General features: G+C 40.7%; 1 protein-coding gene across 7 annotated transcripts in view; it reads left to right on the top strand.

Moving 5' to 3' along the window:
• LOC135198469 (axin-1-like) overlaps positions 1-25,045 on the top strand; it is a 225,726-nt gene extending 200,681 nt beyond the window's left edge. For 6 of the 7 annotated variants that reach the window (XM_064226092.1, XM_064226084.1, XM_064226044.1 and 3 more), the window contains 2 exons: positions 15,409-15,652; positions 21,305-24,822. In XM_064226092.1, the coding sequence (XP_064082162.1) occupies positions 15,409-15,652; positions 21,305-21,425 (365 nt within the window). In that variant the 3' untranslated portion in view covers positions 21,426-24,822. The other variant, XR_010310807.1, reaches the window with a different exon arrangement.
• The last annotated feature ends 426 nt before the right edge of the window (positions 25,046-25,471 follow it).

The following is a 25,471-nucleotide window of genomic DNA, read 5'->3' as shown; positions in this document are numbered from 1 at the left end:
ACCTCCATTATTTATTAAGCAGTCCCTAACACTCTCTACCCATCTTAATGCTATGGACCAATCCACTTCCTCATCCTCTATTGTCTTTCTTAAAGTTTCTTTGATTATGTCTACTGTTTTTTCATAAAATCCGTTGCTCCATGGAGATTCTGATGCTTTGGCCAATACTTTAGGATTCCATCTTTCTGCTATCCTCCTTACTTTGTTTTGAAATTCTCCTCCATAGTCTGACAGCAGTTTAGAAGGCTCTCCAAATACAGCAAACCACCCATCAATAAGGGCCTTAATAATAGTTTTTGGTTTCTCATCTTTTATACAAAAAGCCTTACAATACCTCATTGCCATATCTACCATTACCATGAACTTTCTCTCTTCCTTTTCTCCTGCATCCATTACTCTTCATTAAATGTTTTGCTCCTAGAAAATCCTACTAGTGCTGGTTTAGCTGGGTTTCTGAAGTATCTTTTACATACTTCATAAATTGCAGTGAAGTCTTAGTAACTTTTTTATTTATTCCTTTTCTTTCTCTCTCAAACCATCACTCTACTGTGCTGCTTCTGTTAGGTTCCATGTTGTATCTCCACTTCCGTGACCAAACTGTAGATGTAACTTCATCATTGTACCTTTAATTTCCCTCACTCTTTCTCTTCCAACCCTCCAGTAATAATTCTTCTACCTTCATCCTCACAGATTTCTCTCTGGAACATATCCCCCCATTATTCACGGGAAATTCGCCTATTCGCGGTATTTTTCTATGAGAAATATCCAGAGATTCCTGGATTTTTTAATGTATTTCATCATTAAATGCACTTTTTGTGATAAAACTATTAAATAAACCAAGTATAAACATTTTTAAGTGGGTTTTTCTTGAGTTTTAACTAACAAAATAGGCCATTTTAAGCATTTTAATACGGGTTCTAACTATTCGTGGGGGTTCTGGTACAAATCCCCTGCAAATATGGGGGGACCACTGTACTTCTATTATAACACAATTTTCTTTCAAATGATGGTCATACCCATTTTACTCATGGTTTTCTTACCTATTAGCCATGGTACATCACCCTGCAAAATTTCTGTCTTCTAATATAACTTTCTGTTTTTCATTATCACTGGTATTTCCATTACTCCTTTTGACTTATTTGATGACTCGCCAAAATTAAATACTTTATTAGGCTCAGTCATAGTATCTTTCATTCTCCTCAATTCTTCCTAACCCAAACCTACAGCAATGCGTGCAAGTCACAATTCCCCACAAACTGTTGATTTACATCCTGTGTCTAAAATTACATCAACCTCTTCACCTATTTTATATAAACTTTTTTTTCTTCTTTGCCCAGTTTCTGTTTTCTGCTTATTTTCTTGTTGTGTTTCTGTTTTCTTCCTATATTTTTCTGAAAATTCTGAGGACAATCCATAGCCCAGTGCCATTCCGACTTGCATATTGCACATAATGCTTCTTTCCCTTTTTTATTTATAGAATTTCTTTCGCCCCTACCTCTGTTCCACTTTCTCTGATATCTCTGGTTTTCCTCCCAGAATTTGCATTCCCCTCCAACCTCCACCATTCCCCTTCCTCTTTATTCTCTAATCCCTCAAATATTCTTCCTCTTTATTCTCTAATCCCTCAAATATTCTTTTCATTATTATCTGTGAGACTGTTTTATATTCCAATTTCCCTTGACCACAAGCTGCAAATACCATTTGTTTTTTTTTATTTTCTGTGAGATTTGCTTGTTTCAATACATGGAAATCTTAGCTTCTCCTTTAAGCATGCTCTTCCCCACCGCTCTGTTACACTCTCATTCTGCATTTTCATACCTAATTAGAAAATTTCTCATCTTTTCACTACATCTTTTCACTAGATTCTCTTCCTATTTTAAAATAGTTTTCATTTTACTGTAGTTGTCCATTAGTGTATCTTTTAGATAAACTTCATCTAATTTGGATAGGATTATCTTTGAAACATCTTTTTCCTTAAGTTCATCTCTATTTATTCCTTCTGTTACTTCTAGGGCTTTCCCTTTTATGCTCATTCTTACCTGTATCCCCCGGATATTTCACTTCTCCACACACCATAAGCCAATCTTTGACTTGTCCTCTCCATCCTTTATAGTACATATCCTGTATCCTGCTAAATTTAAGACAATCCCTTCTCCATCTTATCTCCCATTGTTCACTCTCGGATCCGACTATCTTTAACTGACCATGTTCTGCTTGCCAAATCTTTCCTACATGCAAAAATCATGCAATCTACCTAACTGTTCACGTTCCTCAGTCCCAGTATAATTCAGCTTAAGACAGAGAGCTCTCTACTACCAAACCAATCACCACATCCATGTCTTCTGGTCTGCCCACTCTGCTTTGTTTACATTTCCACCCCACGCTGCCGCCATCTTGTCTTCTATGATGTCACAACACAAATACATTAAGAAATTTTCTAAAACCATGTTTCCCATACATTGAACAATACCCACATTTCATTAATAGTGTAGAAAATAAAAATAATACTTGACTAAACTGATTTATAATAACACATCACTGTTTTTCTTCCCCCTCCCCATATTCTAGGCGTCATATGTCACAACAACAAACATTGCGCCATTTCAAAAAGAAAGAGGAATGCTTTACAAACATCTAATAAAATTAACCATGTACTTTGTATACATTTCTTAAATGTATAATACCTATTCCTACTTCACTAACCCAGAAAATAAAAATAATTTATAAAATTGTTTTCTTTAATGTGTGTATGTAAGAAGGGTGCATTTGGAAATAGCATGCAGTTACTGGTACAAATTGTGGAGGTAGTTTACATTTTTGGGTAGGGTAAACAAAGACTATTATGACATGGTACTAAATCAGTTTGAAGGGAGCGTTTAGTTGTTCATACGCGAACAAACCTTCGGTCTTAACAATAGGATCATTTCTAGCGCCCAGCTGGATCCGGTTAAATTGCAGATGAAAGCAAGGAATCTTGTGAGATATAGCAATGCGTGCATATGTGGTAGGACCACGCACCCACTCCACAACGTCAGTCTTTCTTTAAACTGCCTGGACGAGAATTGTGGTTGATCTCTCTCCACCTTTACCTGGTTCATTGCCCATTTTCGCTTGTGTTTGAGTGTTTGTGTGTGCTGTTATTATGGCTTCTTCTGCTCCTTCTCAGCCTCGTCAACGTGTGTTCCCCAGAACTCCAGGTTTTCTGTTCTCATTTTTTGGCTTTGATTGCGACAGACCCACACGTCACTTGTAGTAGGTGCCGTTCTAATGTTTGTACAATAATGAATCCCTGCACGGAATGCCATGCATGGCCTAGAGAGCAGTGGAAGTTATTTTATAGTAGAGGGAGCATCGTAGGGTTTCTAATCTTCCTTCGTGGGAGGGTTTTTTTCTCCTCTTCCTGATGCTTCGTCTCCTGCTGCTGTCACACCCCATGATATTGTTGTGCCTATGTCCCATTCCTTTTCCATTGATTCATCGTTGGAAGTATGTGGAGGCTCTCAGGCTGATTTATGTAATGTTGCCCCCTCTTCCTCGGGAGTTAATTTGATCCTCTAGAGGAATGAGGCTTTTTCATCAATGTCTTTTATTTCAGAGTTGGAGGCGTCCAAAATGGCGGCGCTTTGGGGAACGCTTGGGCTATGGGGTCCACCCTCCTTGGAGGGTTTGCTGATGCCCTTCTTGGATGCTTGCCACCCCCCCTCCTCCTGGCCTCGTCTTCATGGGTAGTCGAGGTCAGCCATATTGTATTGCTCCACCAGCGATGATTGCCGCTTCTTCGAGTCAGAGGGAAGCCGGGGCGTCAGCCCCGCTAGTAACGTCACAGGGTCAGTCATTTTGTATCCCTCCACCAATGGCGCCTGCTTCCCGTTCAGATTGAGGGGAAGCCGTGACGTCATCGCTCCTTATGACATCACTCCCAGTTGTCTCGGCTGCGCTGCCTCGCTCATCTGTGTCATCATTGTTTGCTGCCGTGACATCATCTCTGCCATCCAGTCCACTGCATCTCCCTTCCATGTCGTTGGACCCTTCTCTTGCTGATCCATCTGAGGCTTTATGCCAGGCGGTTCTTAAGAGATTGGATTCTGTTTTGGAAGATAAGTTGGCTGCCATGTTGGCTGGGAGGACTGGAAGCAAGCATGTTGCATCAGTGGCAGGTTCTTCCGGGAGTTTGTCTTCCTTGGAAAAGCTGATCCCTCATGAGCGTCTTCATCTTTGGTCTCTACAATGGAGACTATGGGAATTCTGGTCTCCAGTGGGGGACTCACCCCTGTTGAAGGTTCCTCTGTCTCTGGAAGTGAGAGAAGACCTTCATTGGTGGTTGGACAACCAAAATTTTTTGAAGGGTGTTCCTCTGCGCGCTCTCCCACATGACTTCCTTCTGTTTTCAGACACCTCCCTCGCAGGGTTGGGGGCTCATTTAGGCGGCCTCATTGCCTCAGGCATTTGGAGTTTGGAGGACAAACAGCAGCATATCAATGTCTTGGAGTTGAAGGTAGCCTTTCTGGGTCTGAAGGAGTTTCGGAAGAAAGTAGAGGGTCATTCTGTTGTTCTCATGTCGGACAACACCACGGTGGTCGCTTATGTGAACAAGCAGGGAGGCCTGGGTTCACCTCAACTTCACGCCTTGACTGTTGAGGTTCACCAGTGGGCGGTCATCAATTTGGTAGAGCTCTCGTCTAGGTATATATATCCCAGGCAAACGGAATGTGGTCGCAGCCAAACTCAGTCGTCAGGATCAGATCCTAGGCACAGGATGGTCCCTTCATCAGTTAGTAGCAGACTAGCTCTTCAGGTTTGGGGGAGACCCATGCTGGACCTTTTTTGCGACCCGATTCAACATGAAACTGGAGATATTCTGTTCAGTGGTTCCAGATCCTTTAGTGTTAGCGGAGGATGTGTTCCAACATCCCTAGGACATACTGGAGGTGTATGCCTTCCCTTCGTTTTGTTTGATCCATCAAATCCTGAACAGGCTAATGAGTTTGCTGGGTCTCAGGATGACTGTGGTAGCTCCTCTATGGCCTCAGGCGTAATGGTTTCCAGATCTTCTGTCGTTGATGTCAGAAATTCGCCCTTGGCGGCATCTCCTGTGTCAGCCGCATGCAGAAAGGTTCCACCAGTCAGTAGAATCCTTGTCTTTTCACGGTTGGAGGCTATCAAGTATCTCCTTCGAGCGAGAGGCTTTTCTCAGAAAACAGCAGGGCATATGTCCAACAGTCTCAGAAGGTCAACTCTGCAGTTTACCAAGGCAAATGGGCAATCTACTGTGACTGGTGTTGTAAACGGGGTTTTTCTCCACTCAGAACCTCTATTCAGCACATAGCAGACTTTTTAACCTTCCTCAGAGATGAGAAACTTTTGTCCATTTCTGCCATTAAAGGCTACAGGGAGGCCCTGAGTTTAGTGTTACACCTTAGAGGTATCAACATCTCATCTTGGGAACTTTCCTTGCTAGTTAATGGGTTTGAGCAATCGAGTTATCCTAGGGAGCTCAAGCCTCCATGGGATGTTTCCTTGGTTCTGAGAAGTTTCACTAAGGGTCCATATGAGCCTTTGCGTCACTCATCTGACAGGAACTTGACGCTTAAGATGGTTTTCCTCCTGGCCTTGGCATCTTCGTAGAGAGTGGGGGAGCTGCGCGGTCTGAGCTATGATGTGAAGCACACCAAGGGGTAAGTGTCCTTCGAATTAGCCCCGGAATTCGTGGCCAAGACCCAAAATCCCTCTGTGCACAATGATAGGTTCACTTCCTTTTCCATTCTTTCACTGAATGACTTTGTGGGCGATGATGCTCAGGAGCTTTTGTTGTGTCCTATCAGGGCTCTGTATTGCTATCCTAATTAAAAGGACATGGCACCTTATGCCAGGCTGCCGCAGACTTTTTAGCACATGACATACAAAGAAAGAGGTGTTGAAGAATACTATCTCTTTATGGATAAAGGAAGCCATCAGACAGGAAGAAGTCATGCTCAGAGGTCCTTGTCATTTCGACCTGCCCCGTCACCAGTTTCTCTGCTGATGTCTCCCCCTGTTCCCTCCCAGCAAGGGGACCTAGGTGAGTTCATTGCCAGGCCTCTGCCCATTGCAGACCCTGATGAGTCCGTGTCTCCTATACAGGTTGTGCTGCCCAGGGACGATGGCTTCTGTCGGTCAAGGTGTTTGCATCTGCTCTACGCTCAGTGTGCGCGGCTCACCCCGCTCCGGGGAACATGGCTCACTCTGCACAGGGGAGCGTGGCTTTCTCCATGCTGGGAGTGCGGCTCACCCTGCTCCGGGGCCCACGCCTCACCCCGCTTCGGTGTGCATGGCCGCTGACCTGAGTGCTCTGTCCGCTTCAGCGGGTAGCCATCGGGTTGTCTTCCACCCCATCCGTGCTCCCCTTCACCTCCCCTGACGGATTGGCCTTTCATAGGAGGCAGAGAGAGCCGATGGGGTCGTCAGAGTTTTTGTCCCGGTCCTGATCTGGTACCCCTTGGACCCCTTTCAGATCTCTCCAGGAGGATGATTTTCAGTACTGGGAGTTGCCCATGCTCCTCCCCAGGAGTTCAGAGTCGAGGGCCGGGACGCTCCTCCGTTGGCTGTTGCCCCAGACCGGGCCGAGCTTCGGACCCTCTCCCCCCTGACCAAGGGTAGGAAGAGCAAGAGGAGACCCCCTTCTCCCGAGGACTACTCCTCCTCAGAGTCCACCTACTCTGATAGGTCCTCCCGTAGGAGGAGACGGAGAGCGAAGCGGAGGCGCCGGGCTGGGAGGAGTTGAGTACATTCTTCCTCATCCTCCCCAGGCCACTATTCCTGCTCTCTCCATCATAGTTGAGACCGCAGGGGTCAGAGTAGGAGCGGCAGCTGTCGAGACAGGTCACACCGCCACGGTCGTCGTTGCTCCCCGGTCTGTCGCTCCACGCGGAGAGCCCCCGAACTCATGGCGCCCATGATGGGCCTACGGGCAGAGTGCTCTGCTCCGCCCCACCGCTGGCTGTTCAATCTGCGGGCTCGGTGGATCCCGCCCCAGTACCAGTGTGCCCCTTGGTGGCCACTCGTGTTGGCAGGCTCCATTCCTTGATATTCCTCCCCCTTCTTCCGCCCAGCGGAGGAGGTGGAGTCGTTGGGCCTCGCTACTTCGGTCTGAGGCTTCTTGCCTACAGGAGCTCCCGTCCCTACCAGCTGCCCCCAAAAACTCCTTGAGGTCCCACGGGGGTCTCAAGCTCCTGCTGGCAGCCAAGGCCAGGCAGAGGAGAGACTATGCTCCGGAGGGTTTCTCGGCTGCTCCCAAGTCTGTGGAAGGGGCCCTTACCTTCCTCACACCAGGCCTGTCAGAGGAGAGGCTTCTGGCAGGGCCTGTATCCATCCTGGTCCAGGTCAGTGGCCAGGTTTGCCATCGAGCACAACATAAGGAGTTGGTCCTGTTAGGGGGAGGGGGCCGGGTCGATCAGCTTCCTCACTATCCAGTCCGTTCACTGGGTACTCCGGAGGAGGGACACGGTCCTGGCCAAGTTGCCCAGGAGCCTTCCTGTCAGAGAGGTCAAGGCCCTGAGGAACTCCCCGCTGATGGGGAAGTCTCTTCCATGAGCAGGTCATGGAGGAGTCCCTGGAACGGTGGAGGAAGGCTAGTCAGGAATCCATTGTATACAGGGCTTCCTCCTTCAGGCACCCTATCTAGCGTAGGGCTCTGGAAGCCCCCCGGCCTATGCTTCAGAACAGACAAGGGGCTCAGCCTGCCTCTTCCAACCTTGAACCGATTTCCGGAGGTTGAGGGGGACAGGGGACTCAGCCCTCCTCCAGGGCCCCCTCGTCTTCCTTGGCCTCCTTCAGACCCAGACATGCTGCCTTCCGTAGGGGCCGAAACGGTCGCTACCCCAGGAGGAAGTAGGACACGAGGTCCCCTTCCCTTTCTCCCGCCACAGGTGGGGGGGATTGCCTCTCGAATCATTGGGGGAACTGGGATAATCTCGGAGCTGACCCTTGGACAGTTCAGGTCTTCAGGGACAGTTACTGGATCCCCTTCCTGGATGGGAAGCCTCCCCTGACAGAGGTACCAGAAACACGGTCCTTCCAGCTCTGGGACCCCAGTAAGGGGAAGCTTTAAGGTCGGAAGTCCGGTCTTTACTGGAGAAGGGAGTCTCCAGCAGGTGGAGGATGCATTCCCCGGGTTCTTCAGTCACCTCTTCCTGGTGGAGAAGTCCTCAGGGGGGTGGAGGCAGGTCATGACCTGTTGATCCTGAACATGTTCATCCGCAGGACCCCGTTCAAAATGGAGATCCCAAGGATGGTCCTGGCACCCCTGAGGGAAGGGGACTTCATGTTGTCCCCGGACCTAAAGGACGCGTACTTCCAGATCCCGGTGCACCCATCCAGCAGGAGGTACTTACTCATTAGGTGGGAGGGCAAGTCATACCAGTTCATGACCCTCTGCTTTGGTCTGTCCACGGCACCGCAGGTGTTCACCAGAGTGTTCTCCCTTGTGTCCCTTGGGCTCACAGGAGGAGGATCTGTTTCCTGCAGTAGCTGGGTGATTGGTTGTTGCTTTCCTCCTCAAGGGAGGCCTTAGAGAAGCAGAGGGACGAGTTTCTGGCCTTCTGCGCAAGGCTATGCATAGTCCTGAACTGGGAAAAATCCTATCTGGTCCCAACCACCAGGATGATGTATTTGGGAATGGATCTGGACACGAGAGCGGCCAGGGCCTTCCTCTCGGAGGACAGACTGGCCAACCTGCAGAGAATAGTTTGTCCTTTCTTGCCGGATTCCCCCCTCCCAGTGAGGGAGTGGCAGAGACTCCTGGGTCATCTGGTCCCCCAAGGCAGGCAAAAGTTGAGGCCTTTCCAGAGCAACCTGAAGGAGGGCTGGTCCCGAAGGAAGATCCTCTTCGAAAGCTCATCCTCCTCTCGCCCAACACCAGGGAGGCCCTCCGGTGGTGGTTGGACTGTTCAAACACCCTCCTGGGGGTTCCCCTCTTGGACCTCCTCCTGGAGATGCTCCTGTTCACGGACACATCAAAGGAGGGATGGGGGGGTCCCATCTACAGTCCGAAATGATGAAAGGGGTCTGGACGGTGCAGGAGAGACCACTCCACATCAATTTTCTGGAGTTGCTTGCAATCCAGAGGGCCCTGTCAAGCACAGGATCAGGAACCTTGTGGTAGCTCTGATGTGCGACAAGACCACAGACCTTACAGACCTTACATCTTGTTCGGGTTGCCCCAGGTCCCTCAGTGTGAGGCACCTCTAATGTCTACCAGAGAGTTGCTAGTACATCTTCCGGTATATTTTGCATCTTCCAATCTTGGATGGTCTGGGATGCAGTTTAGATATTTGTCGAGCTTATTCTTAAACACATCTACGCTCACTCCTGATATATTCCTCAGATGAGCTGGCAACGCATTGAATAAACGCTGCATTATCGATGCTGGTGCGTAGTGGATTAATGTCCTGTGTGCTTTCCTTATTTTTCCTGGTATAGTTTTGGGCACTATTAATCTACCTCTGCTTGCTCTTTCTGATATTTTTAGTTCCATGATATTTTCTGCTATTCCTTCTATCTGTTTCCATGCCTGAATTATCATGTAGCGTTCTCTTCTCCTTTCTAGACTATATAATTTTAAGAATTGTAGTCTTTCCCAGTAGTCTAGGTCCTTAACTTCTTCTATTCTAGCTGTAAAGGACCTTTGTACACTCTCTATTTGTGCAATATCCTTTTGATAGTGTGGGTACCATATCATATTGCAATATTCAAGTGGACTACGAACATATGTTTTATAAAGCATAATCATGTGTTCAGCTTTTCTTGTTTTGAAGTGCCGTAACAACATTCCCATTTTTGCTTTACATTTTGCCAACAGAGTTGCTATTTGATCATTGCATAACATGTTCCTATTCATCATCACACCAAGGTCTTTAACTGCTTCCTTATTTGTGATGGTCTCATTATTAGGTCCCTTATATGCATATAGCTTTCTTTCTCTGTCTCCATAATTTATTGATTCAAATTTATCAGAGTTAAATACCATCCTATTTACCTCTGCCCAATCATATACTTTGTTAAGGTCTCTTTGTAGAGCGTTCCTATCTTCATCACAAGTAATTTCTCTACTTATTCTTGTGTCATCTGCGAAACTACTCACTACCGAATCCTTCACATTATTGTCTAGTCTTCAATCATAATAACAAACAGTATTGCAGCTAACATCGTACCTTGCGGCACACCGGATATTACCTTGACTTCATCCGATTTCTCGTCGTTTGCAATAACTATCTGTTTTCTGTTGTGTAAAAATTCTTTTAACCATCTTCCTACTTTATCCACGATATTGTGTTTTCTAATTTTCTTCGCTAATATATTATGGTCTACTTTATCAAAAGCTTTTGCAAAGTCTAAATAAACCACATCTGTTTCATTTCCACTTTTCATATTTTTGAATATGTTCTCACGGTGGACTAACAGTTGGGTTTGTACTTTTTCCGGGTACGAAACCATGTTGTCCTTTATTAAACAAATTATTTTTTATTAAATGTTTCATAATATTTTTCTTCATTACCCTTTCATACACTTTCATAATATGTGATGTTAGACTCACAGGCCTATAATACTTGCCTCTAGTCTTGATCCACTTTTGAAAGTAGGGGTAATATATGCTAATTTGTGCTCATCATAAATCTTGCCTGTATCTACACTTTGTCTTAATAATATTGCAAGTGGCTTTGCGATAGAATGAACTACTTTCTTTAACAAAATAGCAGGAATTCCATCAGGCCCTGCAGCAGCTCCATTTTTAATTTCATTAATAGCCTGCACAATATCAGCTTCATTAATATCTATGTCAGCTAAATATTCACTATTTTCATCCCTTACTTCTATATCATTATCTTCATTATCTATTCTAGGGGTGAATTCTCTCTTATATCGTTCTGCCAGTATGTTGCAAATTTCCTTTTTTTCATTCGTTAATCTCCCTTCAATTCTCAGAGGGCCTATTTCTATTCTTCTTTTATTCATCTTCTTCGCATATGAGTATAATAGTTTGGGGTTTTGCTTGATATTTAATAGGGTTTTTTCTTCCAAGTCCCGTTTTTCATTTTCTTTTGATTGTATAATCTTTTGTTCTGCATTTTCTATCTTACTTTTTAGTTCTATAACTTTCCATGCATTTTTTTTCTTTTGCAAGACCTTTTTCCACTTTCTGATTTTCTGGAACAAGATCCTTCTGTCTCTTGGTATGCATGAATGATGTTTACTTTTCTTCTTCGGTATATATTTTTCCACTATTTTCTCCAATATTTTATATAATATCTCCGTATTTACCCTTATGTCATCACTTACGAAAATGTTATCCAATCTTTGTTTAATTCTTCATTAATTTCTGACCATTTTATATTTTTACTGTAGAAGTTGTATTTTCCATATCCTTCCCACTTTTTCATTTCTTGCTTATCTCTATTTTCACTTGCTTTGGAATGAACTGTTAATTCTATGACATTATGGTCTGAAATATTCGCATTATAAACTATTATTTCTTTAACATAATTCATCTCGTTCACAAATACTAGGTCTAAAGTATTTTCCTTTCTTGTTGGCAGGTGATTTATTTGTTGAATGTTGTATTCTAGTAGCATATCTAATAGCTTTTCAAATTGCCTCTTATCTTCTGCACTACTATTACTCTCTTTTTTATATGTATAAGTACAACCACAATCTCCTATTCGTTCTTTCCATTCTACGAAAGGAAAGTTGAAGTCACCAGATAGGAGAATAGTCCAGTCCTTGTGATTTCTACATATATCATCCAATTTTTCAATTATTAAGTCAAACTCTTTAGTATTAGGAGGTCTATATATTACTATGTTCATCAATTTTTCAGATTCAAATTCTACCGCTATTAGTTCACATTCTGAGTTACTATATTTCTCATATATTTTTCCTTGTTTTTTGTCTTTCCCATATATTGCGGTTCCCCTTGATTCCTATTTTTTCTATCTGATCTATAAGTTTGGAACCCTTTTATTTGATCATCATTCCCAGTCTCTTGGGAATACCAGGTTTCACTTATATTCATTATATCTATTTTCTTTTCATTTTGGGTTAGTTCTTCTAAGTACTCTATTTTTCTTTTTGAGTTACTCGTAACTAAACCCTGCGCATTCATCACTATGATGGTTTGCGTGTTTTCTCCTTCATTTAATACTGGTAGTAATAAGGATTTTCCCATGTCTCTTTCCTGTTCTGGTATGTTGTTCTTTTTTTCATTTCCAGAAATTCTGACATTAAAAAATCCAACTTTTCCATAATATTTGATCTTCCTTCATCATAATTATTCATTTTGTGTCTGAATCTGCAATTTTCTCCGTTTCTGCAATATCCTCTTGCATAATAAATACAGTTATTATCTCTTGGGTATAATTTCGGAGCTGATGCTTTGAAATTTTTTTGCTGACACTCCTGCATATCTCATTGGTGGTTTGCTTTTCTCTTTTACCTGATATTCTTGATTTCTCTCTTTATTTGTTTCTTTCTTATTTTGGATTTTATTACTTGGTTGGTTATTTATTTGATTATGATTCATGGCTACAGGGTGCATATATTTGCATTTTTTGTCGAACTTACATCCTTTTCCTTCTTTTAGGTTTTTGCATATTTTTGGATGCAGATCTCTGCAATCATCCCCATATCCATCTAAGTATGCACATTTACCATATATTTCATAGTTTTGACATATCTTAGGATGTTTGTAGTAACATCTTTCTCCAAATCTGCAATTCCCTCTTTTCAAAAGGTTGCAGATTTTGTCTTTCTTGTCTATTTTTTCCTCTTTCCCGTCATTGTATAGATCTGGGTAGAGCCTCTTCGGGATTTGCTTTTTCTGTTGTCATATCGTAATTTTATTTCTTCGTAGGTATGCTGCTTTATTGCCTCATATGTAGTATCAATGAGTATCTCTGCATCCATACTTTTATCTTGTTCTTTTTTTGTTTTCCTTATTTTTTTCTGTCATTTCATTTTGTTTACTTCTCTTCCGTTTTCCTCTTCTTCTTCTTCTTCTTCTTCCTTCTTCTCTTCTTCTTCATCCTCAACTATTTGTACATTCAATCTTGATTTAATAACATTGTCTATCCATGATAGACATGTTGAACAAAAAATTCTTGTATCTTTTCTCAAATCTTGTATTACCTCAGCACACTGTGGATGGGTCAGGAATGTTGCATGCAGCACATTTTCTGATTAGGTTTTGTGGATTGACTATGCTATACCAAACCTTACACAGTTTGCATGCTTTTGGCATTCTTTTTCCTAATGCATCAATTAGGATATTCACAAGATTCACCTTATTCATTTTCTTTGTCGGAATATGTTGGTTTATGTACTATATTTTCTTTATGAGTCTCTTGACCACTTGGATTTTATTTGGAACTTCTTCAATTATTTTCAAGATGTTTTCATTAGATTTGTTCTAGTTTGAAGGATTATATCCTTCTAATATATCTATGAATGCTTTTGTATCTTTTTGGTTAGGACTGTTGCTGATTTCATAGATGAGAAATGCCAGTTCCCTTCCTGCTACCTCATCGTATTGCGAATCTGCTAAACACGCCAAATTACGCCACCTCTTCCCGCAGTTGGAACTTACTGCCATCTTGTTCTGATTTATAGTATTACACTTGATAAACTAACTTAGAAGACGCTTTATCCTACTATTTTCACACTAATCTTATCACCGATAGTTCACGAACACTTCTAGATATTTCTCAAATTCTAGTCGTATGTTAAACTTGTGATATCTGTTGATTAATCTGACTTCACGCGGGTACGTCTCACCAAGCAAGATGGCTACGTCAAGAAGCAGGGCGGTCTGAAGTCCTGTTACCTGTGCGATCTCACAGAGACAATCCTTGAGTGGGCCGCAAGCATAGACGCGACCCTGACAGAAAGGTTCATTCCAGGAAAGAGGAACGTGATCGCAGATGGGCTAAACAGGCAGGAACAGGTGATAGGGTCAGAATGCTCACTGGTGCCTGACCTAGCAGCAGCCTGGGAGGATGCATTCCAGTACCCGTGGGACAGGCTGGACGTGTACACATTCCCACCCTTCAGAGTGATAAAACAAGTTATAAACCCACTAAGAAGGTCAAGAGGTGCTCAGATGACGTCGGTGGCCCCCATGTGGCTGAACAGAGAGTGGCCCTCGGATCTCCAGGCCCTAACGGTGCAGGGTCCGTGCAGTCCGCCAGATCCTAAGGGCTGGAGTGTGGAACAGGCAATCCATTTTTATGGCCCCCTATCTGAAGGACTGCACCCGTAAATCACTCGATTCATTCGAAATTGGTCCAGTAGTGGCGGGCCAACTGCAGATCTAGGCCTCCACTGAGCAAAGGACTCTAGGGGTATGATTGTGTGTTCCCCTTATCCTCCCCCCTCCATCCCCCTCCCTTATCCTCTCCCTGGGCCTTAGGACCCTACAAACTTGAAGTACAAACTATTGCCTTGAAGTAGTCACTATTCTGGGTTACCCTTCCATTCCAGCCAGCGCCCTCACCTCTCTTCGAGCAGGGCTGGGTCTCCTGGGTATGCCCCTAGACCAACCTCTGGGGGTAGTTCCCCCCTAAGCTACTCCCTCCTCCTAAAGGATAAGTCTCCTATTAAAGTAGTTCGAGGCAAGTATACGGCGTTGGAACAAATCACAAATTCTTGGTAATTTGTATTTTTCCTAGCTATACTTACCTCGAATTACATAGGTTTCAGGCCCTCCCTACTGTCCCCTAGTACCTTAGGGCAGGAACCAAATGGAGTGGAAAGCACTGAGGTCGGAGGTCATGGGTCGTGTAGCCTTGACCCTCAGGGCATGTACCTGGCTAGGTGTGGAAGGGGTAACTGGATTTTTCTGGTCAGTACCGGATTGACATCCAGGATTCTCCTATTAAAGTAATTTGAGGAAAGTATAGCTAGGAAAAATACAAATTGCCAAGAATTTGTAATGTTTGGCAATCTTCATCAGTATCAATTTATCCAGTTATTAAATATACGTATAAAGAATTGCAAGTTATTGGGAGAAATCTGGAATTTATTATCAAAGACAAACCCTATAAGCTGGAAATATGAGTTTAGTATTTTGACTCGATGATCTGTTTAAACCACTGAATAATGGAAATAATAATCCTGTTTCATTTTAGAACAAAAATGAGTTTTAATTCAGATAGATATAGTAGTCGAGTTTCTCTTTATATAAAAGAATAATTAAAACCAAAATACATACATATAATTTCACGAGACCTATGATGACCTGCTATATGAAAAAAATACCCCAAAATGGAACTTTGTTGAAGTAATCTGTCTGGGATGGGTTAATTGTATGTTTTTCTGTGGCTTGGAACTCTTCCATTGTCAAAGATTTTGTGTTGTTTTAAGCATTATTTTAATTTTCAGGAGCAGTTTGTGAAAGTGGTGGTAGTAGCAGTGGAGGCAGTGGTGGTAGTGTGTCAGGGATAGGAGGAGGGGGAGCTACATCATCAGTTAGTGGCACTGGGTCTACTGGTGCAAGTGCCTCAGAGTGCACCACTGTTGTCTACAATTTTCATGACGATTCCGTTCCCTTTGTCATTCGTGTTCCTACTCGCCCAGTTACTCTTAAGCGCTTCAAGCAGCATTTACCGAAGAAAGGAAATTACAGGTTAGTGCGTCATTTTGTATTGTTTATTTAGTATATGTTTCTCTCTCTCTCTCTCTCTCTCTCTCTCTCTCGAAAAATTAGCCCATGCATTAAGAACCTTGTATCAGTTTGTACATGTTCTTTTTTTTTCTTTTTTGTTATATACCTTGCCCATTTGTCTTAAATTATGGCAACGTATTCCAGAAGCTATAAATCACATTTGTTCATATACAAAACAAACCTTCGGTCTTAACATTAGGATAAATACTCAGCGCCAGCTGGAAACCAGTAAAGTTTAAAATAATTGTGTACGCAAGGGACTATTGGCATATTTGCTTGGTCACGAGACATGTGGAGCCACCCACATACCCCTCTTTAACTCGTGACCCCGTTAGTTATTTTCTTACCGCCTTAAAGAGAGGTTGTGCTTTGCCTCCGTCCTTTTAAAGCCGGTTTAGTTTGCCCCCTGTTGTTTTGAATTTGTTGTTTGGAATTCTTGGGCATGTGAACATGAAGCCTTCTTATGCTTCGAGACTTCCTGGATATCACAAGAAGCAGATAAACGCTCGGATATTTTCTTCAACAATTTCTACAGCGAGGTACTCATCGTGTAGTAAGTCGTAGGTGCAGAAACTCTTAAGGTACAGTTAATTCATTGCCTGTGCTTTGGAATACCACATATTCATATGAATTGCCTGTAAATCCAATGCTTGGATGTATCAGGATGTGCTTTGGGAAGTAATTATGACTAATTATGCTCCTTTCCCTGCGGGTAGAGGTGTGCATCGCGATCTTGTTTTCATTCCAGATACGTGGATGGAGATGATGCAGGTGTGCGGTCGGCGTTAGGCGTATCAGGAGAACCAACCCAAGAAGGACAGTTGGTTTGCTGTATAACATTGAGCTGCCATCCAGGGTCCCACGTGATGGATGTCCCTTTTATCCAGATATGCACTGAATGGCGGTTGGATGTGTTGCCATCTGTAAAGAAGCAGATAGTGCAACACGGTAGCCTTTTATGTCAGGTTGCTATGCCTACGAGAATAACAACAACAGCCTTGCACTTCTTGTAGAGTGCTGGCTTCGCATTAGAGATGCTCATTGACGTCATAAATATGGCGCCCCCCATGACGTCACTTCACAGCTGCGGCCTGCAAGGAGACGTGCTTCCATTTTCACTTCGAGGTACAAGAGTACTTTACAACTATGCTTTCGGATTTGGAGATTATTAACGCACATTGTTTTTGAGAGAAATTAACATTGTTTTGAGAGAAATTACAAGTGTTAGGAGATATAACAGTCACATAATGGAAAAGACGCAAGTCTTTCATCTGTATCCTTCCGCTTAGGCGGCAACAAGCTTAGGTGACTGGCTTTGATGCCAGTGCGTTCTCCTGCCAATCCTGGAAGAATAGGGACTTCTTAGATGATCCTCGAGCCAAGAGGAGAAGTTTCTTCTCCATCTTCGAGCCAGGACTGTTACATCCCTATTATATGAAAGCACAAGAAGTAGTTGTAATTGTCGAACAAGTGAATGATGGAAGCTTAGTCTAGTGTGGCTGTGAAGAGTTGGAGAATGCTAGAATCAGGGACTTCATGACTGATCCTCGTGCCAAGAGGAGAAGAATAATTTCTTCTTCATCTTCGAGCCAGGACTGTCACATCCTTGTAAAGTAGAAATGCCACAGCAGGTTAGGTCTCTTGATCTTGGCTGCAAGAGTACCATCAACAGCCTCATGCTTACATCGAGCGTGATGACGTCATAGCCAAAACCGCTTTCAAAATGGCGGTAGTCATGATGTCACAGCCTATTGCTGCCAACATCTCGTTGTCTTCGGTGGCAGAATTATATTGCGGTTTCATTTCGGGAGAACACACTTATGGAGAAATATGAATTTTCTCGTAGGATAAGCGGCTGTGCCGTTGTGTGCTCCAGTTAAGTTTTGAATAAGAAAGCTTAATCAGTACTTTAGCTCAGTCAACTTTAGACGGTTGCCGTTTAGGTTGTCAACAGTCCAGTGGTAGCCTAGGTTGTGATAACCATGTCGGCTGTAGAGCTTAACGGCCATAGAGCTGTAATGGCCGTAGATCCATGACGCCCATGAGAGCTATGAAGGGCTTTGGAAGCATGACAACCATCAGGGCTATAATAGACATGAGTACTGTGAAGCCCATGAGGAAATGAAGGTCCTATGAATATGACGATCCTAAATAATGTGATGGTCGTAAGGAATACGACGGCCAGAAGGATCAGGACGGTCGTAGGAGGCAACTGTGTAAACAGTGCCGGGTGTACGAATAGTTCATAAGGGCGCAGTGTTGCCAACTTAGACGGTCGTAGGAGGGCAACTGTGTAAACAGTGGCGGGCGCAGGAATCATTCGTAAGGGCGCAGTGTTGCCAATTTAGATGAACTTGATACATATGCTGATGCTTTTAAAAACTTTTTCCATGGACTCTAGATGTCAGAGTAATGCAATATGATAAAATTGCTCTCATATTTGTATATAGGATTGCAAATAGATACGCTCTCAAATCCTACTGACTATTCAAGATTGAGCCCTCGGTGGCCATCAGAGATCAGAGATGCTTCGGCTGTAGGGTCGGACGGCCATGACGCACCCGGACATTTGTCAGAGGACAGGAGTGAGCTAACGTCTCTTGTGGCTGAACACAGTACGTTAGAACCGGAGAAAGGAGAAAACCAAGAGTTTTTAGCTTCGTATGCGAAGGTGATTGATTTGATTCGTCAATTCAGTAACCTTTGGGGGAGCATGGAGACACCTGCCTGTATGCTTCCTCCGGGGATTGACATGGTGTTTGGATTGAAAAAGGATACGGTGTTGTATGAATTACCTTGTTCAAGTCATGTGGAGTCCGTTTTACAACACGTAAATGCATGGATTGCTAGAAGGATATGGATTCCTCTTAGTAATCGAATACAATCTGCATGGTGGGAATTAATATAATTTGGGTTGACCCCAGAAAACTTCAAACCTTTACAGGTAAGAAGAATTCCCTTGTTTTATATACTTTTTGGTATAATCTGGTTTGTTCCTATAAGAATATTGACCAAACGCTTCGACTCTTACACAAGTAGTTAAAGTTAATCGAAAGCTTGGTTCCTTAGAAGTAAAGTACTGTAGAACCATTCTTCTTAATGAAACTCTTTGGCCGTGACTGCCTGTATCGAGGAGGTTTCTGTCCTTGAAAGGCATTCTGTCAGTAGACAATGATCTTGTGGAGAGGTTGTCAGAACAGAGGGAAGTTTCTCTGTAATTACATGTATGGTGATACACATGGGACTGGTGATTGGTCATGTAAATATCACTTCACACTGAGTAATCTTCAAGGCCAAATAGATTTTAGATTGGATGAAATTGTAGAATTGCTAAAGAAGTAATTGAAAAAATCTGGTTAATAACTTTCTTTCTCAGAAGGCAGATCAACTGTTGTACTTTATGTAAATTATACATGATATGAATTTGAAACAATTGTTGCATTTTGCTGAATCAGAAGTCTTGTGTAACATTATTTTGCTTTTAGGGTAGTATGTAATAAACAGTTTACTACCCATCTACTTTGCACACTTAACAAAGTAGTATGCCTAGCAGTGACAGACACCAAGGTGTGAGGTGGGAGTAAGAAGTAAGGACTCTAAAGCAAGGAAGAACAAACAGTCATGAAATGGTGTACTTACCTGCTTAGGCAGCTGTGATGTTGAGATGTATGCAAGAACAAAGTCAAACTTATTGCTGATGAAAATCTCATTAATTTCTATCAAAGTAGAAAACAGAATGGATGAAAAAGTAATGTAGTAAAACAAAATTAATTATTAATGAAAAATTAAAACACTTGTAAACATTGAATGCAATACTAGGTCGGAGCGAAGAGCTGTGTTGATGATGTTGAGATTCTCAAAGGAAAATGAAAGTGTCTTTGAGTTACCTAGAGTAAAGCTGATGCTTTGCAGTAGAGCACACAAGTATGTGATGATTCATGGGGTTTGATGAAATATTTAAAATAAAAGTCAGTTGTTCATACGCGAACAAGCCTTCGGTCTTAACAATAGGAAGTTTTCTAGCGCCTAGGGATGAACACAAGGAATCTTGTGAGATCTGGCAACGTGTGTGTGTATATTGGGTGAAGAGTGTCATACTTTCTTGTATGCTAAAACTATTATTTCCAAAGGAAAGTAGATGTACTCACAATAGAATTTTAGGTGCCATTATTTTAGAAAGATGAGATGTAATGATAAGGGTTCCATCCAAGAATTTGGCACACAGTCGACCCTTTTATTTTATTTTTTTTTTCTCAAGTACCTCTTAATAGCTGATCCATTTTGGTAGAGAATGCACTGCAACATGAGATTTGAAAATTTTTTTATGTGATTTCTAATTTCAGTCCAAAGGGAATGACAAATCTTGGTCACAGCTCCCATGATGGATATTGTGGTAGTTTTCAAGAATTTCATTAATCCAGTTGTTTGAGTTTTTATTAAAATAAATAATTCATTAGATAAGTCATGTATTTACACTTGAGAACAAATAATTTTGCTCCGCCTTTGAGATATTATTTGATTTGTAAATACATATTGTAGATTAAAATGATAAGTAATAATGATGCAAGAGGGTAACCCTAGGATTGTTTATGTGTTCAATTTTTCACTTTAGAATAATTATTTTTGTATATGCCTCTATTTTCTTCAGGTTATCTTTAAGCAAAGTATAGTACAGATAATTTTGTGGGTGTAGTGGTATGGTTAAATCAGCTTGTACAGTTTTAAATGGCCTCAATTTATGAAATTATATAGAGAGTCATTCACAAACTTTTATTCTCCCATTATCAGTCGAATTTAATACAGTTTCCCCAATAAGGAAGCTAATATCTATACATGAAGTAGATTTGAGTTTTCACAGTAGAGAATTTTCTGGAACCTTACGTATGTTCTATCAATGTCCTTATGAATATACATCAACAAAAAGTGCAAAATTTTCAGTTATTTTAGTGTCTCAGGAGCCATGAAAATTACTGCCCCAAAATATTCCCTTTTCCAGTAGATAAATTACAAGAACTTAACATAAATAAGATGTAGACAAAAACAGTGTCGTCAGCATCAGGTTAACTAGAAAAAAATGTTCCCATAAAGGATTGTGGCTACTGAAACCCATTATCATGAGTAAAAAGCATTATTTCTAGAGTGATCAAACAACAAATAAAAGTTACAGTAGGATCATGGCAGTCTTCCTAACAATGGATATTACTGTACTACAGAATTTAACGTGCTTTTTACACATGGTTACCTGATGGTTATTGTGTGTTCTGCCTGAGCAATAGAATAAAGTATATATTAACAGTGAACCTTTAGGCAAATGCTTAAATTTCTGTTAATGGAGAAGAGGTAATGGATATGAATCTCCTTAAAGAAATTGTTAGTTTCAGCATTTCTTACATTTATTTTATGAAGCTTTAATTGATTAAATAAAATGTCCTTAGTAATTCATTCCTTGTTGTGAGGTCTCTTGATTTTTTTTTTAACTAATAATGTTTTATATTCATTCTTGAGTGGTTCGTAATATACCTTTACATATATAGTACACTGTAATGTAGTAAAATTCTTTAGAATTGTAAAATCTTGTAAATTGATGTGTTAACAGAGTTTTCTGTTTTTCAGATTCTTCTTCAAAAAGCATTGTGAAGAGTTTGGCGTGATTCAAGAAGAGATTACAGATGATTCCGAAATCATCCCTCTATTTGAAGGAAAGATAAATGCACAGATCAGAAAAGCTGATTGAGAGTGAAATGTAACTTCTAGAAGGTTCTTTTTTAATGTTTATAACTAATTAATGCTGGTGAATTTGCGAACCAAAGTGCATCATCAACTTGCTGTGGAAGTTTGATGATGATTTTGTATAGTATGAAAACTAATAAAAAAAGGATGCAGCAGTGGTTCTTTAGTGGCCTCCCAGGCTTTGAAAAAATGATTGATTTGGCCATTGCCTGAGAAGGACCATCATATAGTGTTAGGATGGGGGGAGTGGTGCTGGAAGCATGAAGAGACATCAGTGTATTTAAAGATTTGATGCAAGGATGTGTGCAGGTCATTTTTATTAGTGGTCCTCTGCATGCAGTCAGAGACTGAGCCGTTTTGGTCCAGTGCTGTTGGAGCCTTAGAGCAGTTAGGCTAATTTCTTACCTCATTTTAGAGATAAAATATTAAGGCGATGAATGAAGGATGAATGTGAAGATGTGGCCTGCTGTAGAAAGTGGTTGTCATGGGTCAGTGTTTCAAGTTAGTCACAATTGCTTGTACTGTACCCTGTTGAAATATATTGATCATAGCAGAAGTGTTTCACAGTCAGAATCCAGATTCATTTTGAAAAATTTTCCACCCTCCCCTTTTTTTATACATATTTATATATATTCAGAGAAGGGTGGCATAACACCTTGGTATGATCACATGACAGTCACTTTCTATGCCCTGTCGAGTGGGATGAACATTTTGTGTCACCGGGAGACCCTCCATATGTATGGGCAGCTTTTCTAGAATGGCAACTATCATTGCTGTCTCAGTGAATTAAAAGTGTATTTTTTGGGATGTTTATTATTAGTGAAAATCAAATTGCTTTAATTATTTATTTTATAAAAGAAGGAAGTAACTACATATTACTATTGCAATGCTTTACATTTTCAAATAAGAATACATAGCTGTTGAATTCCAATTTTTTGAAAATCTTCAAGATATAGGTGATACTGATTTGGATAATTTTTTTAAGGTATGTCAAATTGTCAATGAAATGGACTTTGGTATAGTGAAGTATATAACAAATTTATACTGTTTACTCTTTGTGTCTCCTAGAGGATTTTATTAAGTGTAACACAAAAGCTGTTGCTGTACTGCACAAAGTATTTCTTACCTGATTTTTCCACCTTTTTCTCTTACCTTCAATCAGAACACTATTTATTTAGAGTACAATAAAGTGGATATATTAAATTTATGGTTCTGGGGATCTTTTGATAAAAATCAAGTGCAGGTTTCCTTGTTATTATGTTGAAATCTTGGTGCATTGTCTTAACCCTTTCCAGTGATACAGTGCTGCTTGTTTTAATAACTTCTTTTCTGCAAATGATACTTGATACTGACACAGGAGAGATACCTGGTCATGTACTGTATTACCACAGGATGCTTGAATTTGATTTGTAATAAGCTTCTTAGGCATCACCACAGTTGTGAATGTGCCGTAAGATAGTACCGGGGTACATCAAAAAGCACTTTGAACTATTTTATTCTCCATGTAAAAAGTGATCAAAAGTGCCTTGAAATATTTGAAGTGGAATTTTAAGACTGGGAAAAGAATTTAATTTAAGAGATCACATAGTATTTATATTTGGTTCTCTTCCGTCATGAAGTTTTAAGTAAAATTAAGAGTTAATACTTTTTAACAACACGTTTTGCTCTAAATTTCAACCCTAATCTATCTCTTCTCCTTTGTTTTGTTACAGGTATATAAATCACCTGTACCCCACAGTTACACTTTGTCAGTACATTCTTAGATTGAATACGTACCACTGTGATGGGTTAATGAAGTGCTGAGCAGCTGATGTTACACCTAGAATCTGGATTGGAATTAACAGAGGGGCTCTTTTTGAGATTTTTTTTTTTTTATCATGAGTAATGATGGTAATGTCCATAGATAAGAAATAGAAAAAAATCAAAAGGTTCTACTGTTTATGGAGACCCTCTATTTATAGATATATATTAAACCAACCAGCCATTCTTAACTAGTCAGAGAGTCAGATGGTGTGTGTGTGTTGCCATTGACGTTGAATAAACAATGTCACTCAGTTGAGCGAATTTCCACACCCACCAATAGGTGGAAGATCGCTGGAAATTGTGCCCTGTGATACGTGTCCTCTCACACACAGCCACAATCCACAACTTAATTATTATCGTTGGTGCTACTAGTGGGGAGGCAGCCGAGCTTGTATACTATTACACATTTTTCAAAGAATACTTTCATTGCAAAACATGTAATACATATTAACATACAACACTTGTCCAAGCCTTCTCTTTTTGACAATTTTTTTATTTCAAAACAATACACATTAACATTGATTGCTCGAGATATACTTGTTAACTTGATATGCAACAAAGCATTCTCTGTTGAACAACGTACAACATAAAAGCCCTTGTGTATAATTCATAAGTACCTAATAGTCTCCTTGTTGTTTACTTGCCAGCATACACCAAATTTGATATTGTGATTTTCCATGGTTATTGTTTATTCTTTTTTCACTTGTGTTACAGTGATCTATTTATACTGCTCAAGAATGTAATTTTTTTCTCATTTTGTTACTTTTTTTCTCTTTTGCTGCAGTTAACATATATAATTTTAAACCTAACAACATATCCAAAATGTTTATCTCATCTGTGTACATAAACAGTATTTGTATATACACATCTAGTTTACATACACATTGCACTGCCAGTATACATTGTCTCCGTGGCTATTCACCATCTTACGAGAGACTATAGTGATGATTCCCATTGTTTTGTGCTATTCAAGTCACCTTCTTGGTGGTTTGTATCATTATTTTTTTTTATTATATCATCAATAGCAGTGTACATTATTTTCTTGTGTACAAAATGTTGTGTGGTGTGGCAGGTCAAGCCAGGGTCATTTTTTACAGAAAATTTCATTATTATTATTGTTTCTAGAATGATGCTGATATGGATGAGCTTGCATAGTAATACCCTATTAAGGGAAATACTGGTGCAGGTTCTTTCCTCTTTATGAAGTGTATATTAGACATGTTCATAGTGGAACAAGCATACAGTGACTTCTCATTCCTACCATCTGTAATTTTATGTAAATTTTATTACCATTTGAGAGTAAGCAATTTGTATGATCATAGGTGCATAGTGTAACATTTCATGATAGAGAAATATTGTAAAATTGTCATGATATACTGCTAGTTCTGGTATTGATGACTGGGTTTTATTATGCATGGGATTTTTTAACCATTGATGGTGGTTACATGAGGTTAATGTGTGCCATAACTTTGGACATGATTAATATCAACTTAATTGTAAAAGCATTATTTAATTATTTACCCATTTTGTTAATGTCTCAGGTATGTCTTCTCCTTTTATAGACTCTTTAGATGTAATAATAATTTTTTTTTTTGTATTGTCTCAGGTATGTCTTCTCCTTTTATAGACTCTTTAGATGTAATAATAATTTTTTTTTTTTGTATTGTCTGCCAGGGCTGAAAAATTTTTATGAAAATTTGCTAGGGAATGAGTCTTATTGTAATTTTTTTAATTTCTATTTTTTTTTCCTTTTTTTTGCCAATAAAGTATTCTGAACTCTATAGACTTGTTAATATTTGTAATAAAAGTTTTAAACTTTAATTTTTTTTCTGTCAAGTTGATATAAAAGTTCCTGTTATATTTAGTATTATGTATAGTTGTGGCTCTGTATACAGAAGATTGGTTTGCTTTTCATCAGGATCAAATATTTATGGAAATAGTGTATACCAAACTACATTTTGGGTCATGTTCCAAGTGAGTTACTAATCCAACCACCCAGTCTTATAATTCTGCCCTATAAAGTAGTGTAGAACTCCACTAGCTTACCTTTAGTAACTACTAAGGGTCAGAGGTCTGGATATACTAATCCTTTATATAATAATAATAATAATAATAATAATCAATAGCCAGGTACAAGTACTATTAACGCAGACCGAGTGTAGAGTTGGATGGCATGCACCTCATCCATGGACGAGCTAGATAAAAGAATCTGATGTTGAAATCTGCTCTGATCTTCCTGGACTGACA

Source organism: Macrobrachium nipponense, chromosome 23, assembly GCF_015104395.2.
Source record: "Macrobrachium nipponense isolate FS-2020 chromosome 23, ASM1510439v2, whole genome shotgun sequence".
Classification (NCBI taxonomy): Eukaryota; Metazoa; Arthropoda; class Malacostraca; order Decapoda; family Palaemonidae; genus Macrobrachium; species Macrobrachium nipponense.
The sequence above is the reverse complement of the archived record's forward strand: the minus strand, read 5'-3'. Positions and strand labels throughout refer to the sequence as shown.